This window comes from Bombus pascuorum, chromosome 16, assembly GCF_905332965.1.
Source record: "Bombus pascuorum chromosome 16, iyBomPasc1.1, whole genome shotgun sequence".
Lineage (NCBI taxonomy): Eukaryota > Metazoa > Arthropoda > Insecta > Hymenoptera > Apidae > Bombus > Bombus pascuorum.
The window spans coordinates 3,288,896-3,300,404 of record NC_083503.1 but is presented as its reverse complement, the minus strand read 5'-3'; the positions used below and the strand labels follow the sequence as shown (position 1 = coordinate 3,300,404).

General features: G+C 31.6%; 1 protein-coding gene across 4 annotated transcripts in view; it reads right to left on the bottom strand.

Moving 5' to 3' along the window:
- Nucleotides 1-991: 991 nt before the first annotated feature.
- LOC132915237 (uncharacterized) overlaps nt 992-11,509 on the bottom strand; it is a 30,891-nt gene continuing 20,373 nt past the window's right edge. For 3 of the 4 annotated variants that reach the window (XM_060975023.1, XM_060975025.1, XM_060975024.1), the window contains exon 2: nt 992-5,008. In XM_060975023.1, coding sequence (XP_060831006.1) covers nt 3,266-5,008 — 1,743 coding nt within the window. In that variant the 3' untranslated portion in view covers nt 992-3,265. Of the gene's footprint in view, nt 5,009-6,552; nt 7,390-7,523; nt 7,689-11,509 lie in introns of those variants that run through there. The other variant, XM_060975022.1, reaches the window with a different exon arrangement.

Sequence of the window (11,509 nt, the reverse complement as noted above, 5' to 3'; positions counted from 1 at the left end):
TGACAGATCACGCGTAAAGACTCGACGTTATCATCGTGGCATGATTAGCAGTATTGACTTCTGAATTGATTAGTGAGAGAATGGATACTTTGTGACTAAATGTATTATAAAGATTAAGCACATTTGTTATACACTTGTTCAGAGGGCACCACGCTGGGGGTAGCCACCCACATGCTATATTTATTTTATTATTTTTTTTTTTTTTTTTATTTACCAATGAGATATAACACTTTACCAAATGTCCTTCAGGACAAATTGTAAAACCAAAATAAAAATAAAAAAAAGAAACCTGTTCAGAGCATGTAATTGTATTTTTATCGAACATCTAATAAGCATTCTCCAATTGCGTGCCATAGAATAGAATAACATAGAATGCTAAATGTTCTAATTTGTTCATTAAGTTTGGAACACTATATAGTTCTGCATTTATCTAACTTCAAAGCTCTTCGATTATGTTAATGTGTGTTTTGTAAACGGTGGATTATAAATATCCTGACAAGTATGTAAATCGTTAACATCGACATAAATAATTGTCACACTGACAGGTTCAGAATAAATTAGTAGTAGGTTCACACACAATTATTATAAACAAGAAATGTGATTACTATTTCAGCCACAAAATATCACCGAATTACGCGTCTGTAAGAAATTATCTTATTACATTTCCAAGCAAGTTATTTAAAAGAAGCAACATAACCTGATACATACTGCTGAAACTATACGTATTGATGTCTTAATATTATCTATATTTTGTTGGAACAAATTTGTTGACAGTTTTTTTACGTTACAGTCGATTGTCATTTCTGATTAACTTTTACTTAAAATCTTTTTCTGTCAGATTATTAGAAGAAAAAATCATGGAGGTTATTAACACCAAACATCATATACATATATTTATAATAAATTAATGGAAAAATGAATTTATCGTTTAATAAAACAGTGGTATTAAAATAAATTTTGAAAGGGAAGTATAAATAATATTTCATGAATATTTCATGGTAATAAATAATTCTTTAATAATTTAACTCATGTCACACTATACATTGTTATAATCGCAATATAAAACACATCGTAGGATTCGTTGAGTGGCAGTTTTCAACAACAAACATACTCTGTCGAATCAACTTTTAGAATCAGGAAAATCGAAATTAACTAACCCTTCGCAATCTTGCTACGTAATAACGCAAACATCGCATAATATTAGTAGCTACCACTTCATCGTCAATAAGAATGAAATATTCTACAGAATGTCTCGTATTTATGTAGCACTATGTACAGTTTAGGTAACTGTAAATTAATTTTACTTTGTCAATGACAATTCATGAAATACATATTAAGATAAGTATAATTGGCGGTTAATACGAAAAGTGATTCTTTTATGCTAGGTTCTTTTTCCGAAATGGTCTACGAAGGGTAGATATATCGACAGTTTAAAAGCATATCTCTAATATAGAGACAATGAACAAGAATTACTATATTAATTTATACAGGGTGTTCCATCGAAAGATTATTAGTTATACAGAAAAATGCAGAAAGGGTTTCAAACGATGCAATTCCTTTTAATAATTTTATCTAAAGAGGCACAGTTTTGGAAACATCCTGTATAATATTTTACATTAGAAAAATTGTGTTTGCTTTGAAATGGTCGCCGATTCTTACTTTAGAAAAATATATCAATTATGTTTTTGAGTAACAATCGACATTCAAATCGCATTTCCTATTATTCGTACATATACAAATTCATTTTACACACATTCACACATACGCGCGCGCACGTATACCATATACATTCAGAGAAACTCGCTAATAAACGAAAATTAAATTAATTTAGCGTTTGATTCTTCTGCAGTTCAACTCTTCGTTTCAAATATTACTATTTTATAGATCGTCTCATTTTACATGCAACAAGGGTATCATTTCTAGTATTATATTCAATAATACATTAATAAGTCATAATATCGAAAATGCTAATTACCCTTTGAATATTACATCATACATTGCATTCAATTAAAAACTTCAAGATCGCGGTAAGAAATCATAGTAAATTACTTTATCACGATAGAAAATCAATTTGCAAATCAATGGTATATTCATTGGCAATTAACTGTTTTAGAATTCTAGTACTATTGAAGAACGAAGAGTCAAATGGACGCTTTTTAAAATCTAATACTGCCTTACGATTTCTTCATTGAAGCCGATTTAATATCATTCTTGCTATTCTTAATCAGTTTTAAGTTTGAAACAATGATCTCCAGGTTTCTAAAAGTCTACAAATTTGCCACTATTAAAGAACGCTGTCAATCATTGTTCAAAAAATATCAAAACCGACCGAGTTCTATGTATATACAATTTAACAATCAATGTCTGAAAAATCTGTAAGACATTTTCAAAGCATTAAAAAGGCTACCATAATTATAAGAATATGGTTCTTAAATTATAACAGGTTGGTTACAGTTGGTTACAATATTATAATAAAATTATCAAAATTAATTCATTTTCCTAATACGTCTTTTTTAATGCTCCAAAAACTACTTATCAAGACTTACGATCAAATGAGGTTTCAGATCCAAGAAAAACTTAAAAACAAATAGTTTTATCAATTACTTATGAAGAGGAAACTCGTCAAAGACTGATTGGTCCGAGCAGGGTATGTAAATGGTACCCTGTCTTTCAAGAAAATTTTAAATAAGGAGAAACTCGGTCGAATAATCAATCTTACAATATTATGCTCTTTCCTGACTATGAACAAAATTATACGCTTTCATCTAACTTTTGAATTCGTTGATTATTTCAACAATTCAATTTCATGAACCCTTCTAATAAAATAACAGGCGCTGCTTTTAATTGTTTAATTTATAAAAGTGTAAGTTCTAGTATCTCACTAGTTAAACTCTATATTTCATATTACTCCACAAATTCTGATATAAATCGTCTTAAAATGTATAAAAATAATGATATTTTGGAGTTTTTCTGACTTTTGGAACTAATACAATAAAATTTCTATTACTTTATATTGTACTATAAAGCTGAAATAAGATATTTGAATTAAACTATTTTATTAAATATTTTTATTTGTTGCTACAAATTAATAGAAATTGAGAGAGGAATTTTACTGGAATACATTTAAATTTATCAGTTCATAAATATTTGTCTTATATATTTATCTAAAATTAATTTATTAATTCATTTAGTACATCAATTTAAAAATTATATGAAATACTGACAAAGAAAATCCAGAAATCAGAAAAACGTTATGCATCATTTTTCAGAGACTGTATGGATATTCTGCTAGATAATTTCTAATTAATGGTGGCAAGTGTTCTGTGGGTAATTTGTTCCTATTAACAACTAACCTGGCCAAATGACTAAGAGACCTAACTTCTTTAACTAAAGGCTTCGTCAAATAAATTTCACTATACAGTTGTCCACTATAATCTACCCAAACTTCCTTTCTATGTTCATCAACACTTTTTGAATATTCCACGTAATATTCCAGCATCTTAATTGGACAATCAAAAAGAGGAATCGCAAAAGCAAGCCTAGGTTCAGCATCTAATCGAAACTGTCCCACAAAATAGTGAACTCTAACAGAGGTAGGTCCTCTAGCAGTCTGTACAGACACAGCAAACATATATCTGCTATCTGAACTATCTCTCATCAACCATCTGCCAATCGCAGCATTCTTTAATAAATTTTCACTCTGTTGCCAACTAAGACCTTCGTGGTACCAACCACAAATTTGTAAAAGTCTTTTAACTTCGCTCAGTCTAGCTGCATCCCTGTTCATCATATAATTGTCAAAACTCCAGGGACATGGCATTAACCAAGAGACTGGTGTAGTTGGAGTTCTGTCTCTTCTTTCATCAAAATTTTCTTCGTTATTCTGAGTCTCATTTTTCTGCACTAAACCTCCACCATTAAAATTGTTTCTAGTTCTTGAAGTTATACCTGCCAAAGATTCAGGCGAATTTGTAGTAGTTGCAGTTATATTTACTGTACATTGTCCTAAACTTGCAGGAAGCTGTACAGTTGCATTTACTTGAATCTGTACTCCTGGATTAGAATTTAAAACCATGGAGTTACGATTTTCAGAAACTTGAAAGTTATTTGATTTAACATGATAAAGTTTCTGAATATTATTACAACAACAATTAAAATTTCGATCTTGATCTAATTCTTGACCATTTCCTTTCGAACTTTTAGCTTGTTGAAATTGCAGGACTGGCACATTAGTCACTTGAAAATTTGAAAAAACTGATTTTGCTTCACTATTTTCAAATGAAGTTCCCTCTTCTGCTTTTTGCGGTAGGATATTTCTTCGAGTCCCTGGTAATTCCTGACAACCACTTGGGGGTATTAAAAACATCCTTTTATCGTGAGTCACACTTTCTTGTTGATTCCTTTGTTCATTAAATACAGTAGAGGCTTCTTGATTTTCAGTTGATAATGTCTTTTGCACGAAACATCCACCACCAGACAATTTTGGACGGATTTCCATATGTGGTGTTTGCATAAGAGTTCCGGAATCTGTACTCTGAATTAAACAGCCTCCGGATTGTATACTTGGTGTTGTGATTGTTACACTTCCTCCAGTTAAATCGCAACTTGTAGTGATTTGACATCCAGAACTATTTTTTTGGATTTCTTCATTAATTAATGGAAATCCAAGAACTTGTGTATTTTTTTCAAATTTTTGGAGGAAACCTTCCTTTTGTTTATCGATTCTTGGCTTTTCCAAATCAAGTGTCATTGATGGAAAGTTGAAGGAATTGATAACAGGTTGTATAATAGTTGGTGCATTTATAAAACAACCACCACCACTATTATAGCCTTCAGGAACTAGCAGACCACCATAATAACAGGTTGTTGGATGAATTAGAGTATTATCTTCGTCCATATTTTGAGCTCTGCAACAACCTGGAGCTGGAAATCGGTGACGACAGTTTGGACACATTACTGTCAACATTTTTTGTAAAACTACTTTGTTTTCAGCATAACAGTCTTGTATCTGTAAACAGAAAAGACAAAGATCATTTTAATATTTTGATGAAACTAGTGTGTACAGTATAAAAATATTCTAAAATATAAAGCATATAAAATATAAATATTCAGTCTGAATACATAAGAAATATTTCTTTAATAATATTTGATTTATAATTATTAAATTATACAAAAGTCAGATTTAATAATAGTAAAAATCAATTTAAAATACAATAAAGACAAATTATTATAATTAGCAAAATACAGATAATTATTTACTAATATTATCTGAGCGAAATCATCTAGATTTAATTTATATTACTATAAATTAAAAAAAGTTCTTACTTCTTACAATTAGCCAAATAAAATGGATCACACTTCTAATAAAAATTTATTAATTGTAAATATATTATACTCTTATAGTATAGCTTAATATAATATTTAGAAGTACCATACATTACTTATATAATTTTTATAGAAGCATATTTTATAAAAAATATTAGAAGAAAATAAAGCAAATTGTCTTAAAATGCATTAAAATTTTTATAAAATTATACGGCAATGTTTTATAATCATTTGCTATACGCGATTATTTATAAGTGACTGGCATAATTTACGTAATTGACCGCATTGCGTAAGATATTTTCCATGAAAATCTGTTCCAACTAAAAATACTAACATGCCTCAGTAATTTTGTTTTTGTCTTCATTTTACTTCAACGCAGTAAATCTTGATTATATTAAATTTTAAATGGTATCTTGAACCTTGGTCTTCGACGTTTTTAATTTATATGTTACTTTTAGTTCAGCCTAATTAATTAATTTAATTCTTAATTTTTAGGTTACGATGCTATTGCATACATTATTAAGTAAATTTAAACATATTTCCAATGAGTCATGACTTACATAAAAAAATAATTTATTTTTAATTACAGAACTATTTCATTCCACAAAATTCTAGAATTTTTTTACAATCAAAATTTGATCTCTTTTAACAGTGAAAAAAAGAAAGAAGAGAAAGAGAAAGATCACGTTTCTTTAATTCCACCTTACTTTATTAGCACATTATAATCAAGTCATAAAATAATTATACACCACCTGCAGCTGTTTCTTGTTCTAAGAATAAAACGTTTCGCGTTCAACCCGTGTTCTTGCAAGGTTGATCAACAGATGTAAAAAAAAAACAGTGAATAATTGTACATTGCGTAGTAAACAAAGGAATTCGAACGGAATCAGATTATTGTCATTCTTCTGAATCTTCTTAATTACTAATATTTTAAACCTTGCGTGGAAATCGTTTCTAAGATTGATAAATTTGTCCATGAGTTTGAGCAAGAAAAAGAAAATGAAATTTCTATAAAAACGATAAAATTACGCAATCCCGTTAATTGGTAATTTCTGTTCACTTCGTCAGGGATGAATGCATCTCTGTTACCATTCGATCAATACACACGATCGTAACGTCGTTATAAAATCAAACAAAGTACCAAGAAATAGTCGTGAAACGTAAAACGAGAAATACAAAGAATTTGTCTAATGAATTTAAATCGATTTCTCATGCATATCTCCCTACCAACAGATCGGTCGAGTCACTCGTTGACATAAGAGTCCGTTAACCTTGTCAGTGTCTCACTGAGGTTATTTAAATAATCGACGAAACGTCAGGCGCAACTTCTACGTACGGCTTTACGATTCATACTTTTAAGACCAGGTGTCGCATTCTCCCGTGATCCCGGCAGGAATAGAGACGCATCTTTCGACATCGTTCGCGCGCACCGCAGCTGCCTTCTTTTCCCATTGTGTTTTAATGGGCCACGTGGCAGAGAGATGTCCGAGTGTTAGTAAAGCGGCACGGAGCCGCTTTTCCACGAACGTGTCGCAACGCTAGAAGGCCAAGCCCCCATTTAGAAGTTGTTCTTGGCCTCTCCAACTCCCCACCACTGCACACCCTCTCTTTGCCCCACTACTGGCGCCGACCAACTGACAATATCCCTCTCCTCTCCTAACCACGCAACGACACTACTGGTTTCCCTATATCAATCATATTCAGAGCTTTTACCAAATATTTGTTCGTTTCGTGCGAGATAAACTTCATGTTTGCAATTTAAAACAAACCTTGAATGATAATAACAACATACGCATCGGTATTTGATTAAATTTGAAAAGCAAACACACAAGATCACTAGGAATATTTTCAATTTTCAAATATTACCAACTGTGGTATTCGAGCTCGAACAAGCGTTTAATAGAATTACCACTAAATAGCATTGTAGTAATAGCCGGTGTTCTCTTTTTTTTTTCTCCAATTGTATCAAGAAAATGAGAATTATTCGCGTGGTAATGGTCCGATTATTCCGTGTCTCTTACGCTGGCTTCAAAATAGCCGATCGTTTCTTAAAAACACAGATATCTACGAACAATATCGATGAACGTTATAGCGAGCGTCGTAAACGCCGCGAAAAAAGAATCAATGTTTTTCTTGTAACGCAATATTCCAGCGAACAGAACACTTTCGCCAGAATCGTCGTGTCACGATTAACAAACCTGCAGTTACAATAAATATTCATCGTTGCGAATAAAAGGAACGAGTGCCAGTGCCGATTTCGAGAAACGATTTCACATCACGTCATCGACGAATTGGTATTATCCGGAACCCCATAATCGGTTCCACCAAAAGGCTCTTCACATGTTTACAACCCCTTTTTTTGCGTCATCGATAAGTCAGGTTACAATGTCGGTATCGGTATCGGTATCGGTATCGGTATCGGTAAAGGTAATTACTAAGATAACATTTTCCACGAATGTACAATTCTAGATACAAAATCAATCAAATATAATATACCTATAATGCATTCTGGGGAATAATAAGAAATATAAGTATGTGCACGTATGTGTTATCTATCAGGCATGATATTAAAATTACTTGTTTCATTTATTTAAGATACTAGCGAGATATTTCAATAATATCATATACTGCTTTCTACAAATAAAGATTTTTTTTTTTTTACTATTTTTGAAACAAGAAATGTATTGTCTTCGAATTATTTTCGAATATTTTTTACACCGTTTAACGCGAATATGACAAATATTTCAAGAAGAACGTACCTAGTTCTATTTTTATTTTTTAAACGATAACACCAAATGTTTAGAAACATTTTCACCTGAATTTTATCTAATCTTTCCGTCATTCTAAAAGATCAGCATAGCAATTCGAGGTTTTAAGTTTCATGGAACTTGAAATTACAATTTGCCCAAATATTTTCCATGGTTACAGGTTTGTCAAGTAGATATATGGAATGATCAAACAATTATTCTGTTTCATGACGCAAACTCACTTCCTTATCGAGTATTCCTTGAAGTAATAGTCGTCAATTGATGACACGTACACGATATCGAAATTATGTGGTATTGAAATATATGTACAGTACCTTTTATGAAAGTGCCTACTACGCATTCAAGCGTTGTCGTTCGCAACTTATTTTGGAATTCTAAGATTCCATGCTATTTGCCCGAAGAATGTTAATTAAAAAATCACTTCTGTTGAATCGCTTATCGTCGCTTAAATCGCTTCCTTTTTTTCCCTTTTTTAATTTTTACTACCTAGCTCAACGTAGCTTTGTTCGCTCGCGTGAGAAATTATTTCTCTACGATATTCGTTTCTATCGCGAAATAATCTTTCGATCGTAGAATTTTTTAAGCGATGTACATTTCTTAAGAAAGAAGAGGAAAAAGAAGCAAGAAAGAATACAAATTTGTTCAAAGTGAAAAAGATTGAAAACAAGATCTTATCTATCAATTAGTACCTATTACGCAGATTTGCTCCAGGTAACGTATAATTACATAAGATGTTATATGCGTTTAGCGAAGCAATTTAAAGCTACTTTTCTTCGAGAATAATAATCAAATAATGGAAAGCCGCAACACTGATATTTTATCTAACCGAACGAAGAAACCTATGAAAAGAAAAATTAGAGAATAATTATGACAGAGAAAGAATAATTTAATAATTAAATTCTGTTTTAATTTTTATCAATATAACGTACAGAACTTTCGAGAAGTAAAATAATATCCCAAATTAGTGTAGATTTTTTTAATGTCCGCCAGTAGGAAGAAGGTGACCTTTAGACGAAACTACACACACACTGGAACATAATGAAATTATATGTTTTTCTACACTATTCGATACACTTTTTGATTCTTCTGCGGAAGATTATCAGAGTACTTTGTATCTGAAAATATTTAATTTAAAAGATATTTCAATGTTAATTAGATCAAATCGAATGTACGAAAGACAAGGAAAACATAAACGTTGAGTTATCTTTCCTTGTCCTTCGTACGATAAATTTTACAAGATTAAAACACTTTTAATTAAACTAATCATTTCTCGGCCAAGTATCTTAAGAATATTTTTGTAGAAAATTAAAAAGTGCATCGGATGATGCATAGTCCCGTTTAAAGAAGCAAAGGTCACCTTGAGATCCTAAACACACATCCACCTAGACGAGATTGCGACCGTCGCGAAACGTCCCCCTCGAAACAAAGCGAGTTTCGTTTCAAACACTATTTCCAGTAAATGTATAATTTAGCAGATGTTTCGCACGGATCGATTAGAGTGAGACAGCCTGTATTTCAAACGCACAGAAGTGTGAAATACACATACAAATAGTTGTTTGAGTGTATGAATAACGAGTTTGATAGTAGACGTGTAATTACGTGTTCTTAGAATATGCGCAAAAACACTGAACTCTAGTTTAAAAGGTTTCGGGAAAAAATGTACTTCAATATTCATAGAATACATATTATGATTTTTTATTTATGTCTATTTTAATTTACTGCTTCAATAACATCCAGTTTTCCTCGGTACTGCTTTATAGTTTACATACATGCTTCTTGTATTTATATGTTCAATGATTGTTATATCTCATTCATTTGCATCTAGTACAATAGGACTGCACATTTCGTTCCACCTATAATTTCGAAGATTTTCTTCGTTTCTAATAAAATCCTGGCGGATTATTTTTATAAGGTTCCGAGTATTTAAGTAGAAAAAAAAGAAAGAAGAAAAATAAAAAATAACGTAATAACATAAGAATCGAATTTGTGGATTCTGTAAAACAGAATACCGCCATGTTTTGTTCATTAATTTCGATTTTTTACTATTCACAGTAGCCCTGATCTTTATTCTTCCTCGACCATCTGTTCTCTCCTGTCGTTGGAATGCTAAGGGGAGTGGAAACGGCCGAAGGAGAGAGAAGGAGAGAAAAATCTTTCTTCGAGCAACGAGGACTTCGCAGAATCGGACGTCGTAGTTTTATTTGAGGAAACAGAACGAGACTCTGATGGAGGGCCACGAAATTAGAAGAAATCTAAGAGAATATATTTTTTGTCCTATCACGAAGATTTAGGACGTAAAAATGCAGCAACGGCAATATTTATAAGAAGAAATAATTTCTTTCTTTTTTCCTTGTCGTTCTCACTTATTAACACATACCTGTTTATTACCACGACATTTATCGTTTTATCGTTCGAACGTAGATGTTCCAAATATGTGCGGACGAATTAGTTAAAGATATAAGTAGATTACGTTGCACAATGTGCATAATAATAATTCGTCATTTGCGGTTTTTAATGTAAACGTAACTGGTGACTGTGTAATAAAGAATGTACAACACGAAAATTGCTTAAAAGAAGTTAGGAAATACATCGTTGTATATGGCCGACGTTGGATAAAAATAAAGATTAGGATAATAAAAGAAAATTGAAATAATAAAGAAGTGGTGATAAAAAATTAAAGGATAAACGAATAAACACTAAGAAACGATTATTACGTTCACGTGTGTAAGGATAAACGAAGAATGGTGGAGTGCATAAATTTGGCGAAGAAAAAGCAACGAACGAGTTTTACGATGCACGTTCGAAGTCATAAGGTGGTTCGAAGGCGTCATAAATCGAGAGAAGGGTTTGGGATCTACCCTGTTTTCAAGGGGTCTGGCTAGAAATTCGTCTTCTTGGAAAACGACGAACTGGGCTGATGACCTATACGCCGGCGAAATACAGTTCGTCGTAGCGAATGCTAATTTTACTGGTCAACTTCATCGATGCCTCTACGGTCCTTTCGTTATACAGCTCTTTTCACAAACGGCGACCGACATTCACAAATATCACATTGTAATTTACTTCTCAATTTTTTTTTTTTTATCTTTAAATAATTATTTATGAACTACAGATAGTTGAATTAGGAGCGTAAAATATTCGAGAGATATAAATACCAAAGAACGTAAATACTATACAGGATGAGAAAGTTTTAGCTCATTTTCCTCCTTTTTTTTTTTCTTTTATTAATAAACATTTTCTATACTTTCAAGTAATAAACAAAGTAAATTTTTCTTTTCAAATTTCTTGTAAACCATCAATTTTAAAATCTTACTAGAGTTACATGCACCAATTGGAATTTGAATTTGTAACTGATGAGAATAAAAGACGATTCTAGGGAATTTTGTAGCTAATTGAGTAATCACCACTTATGAATG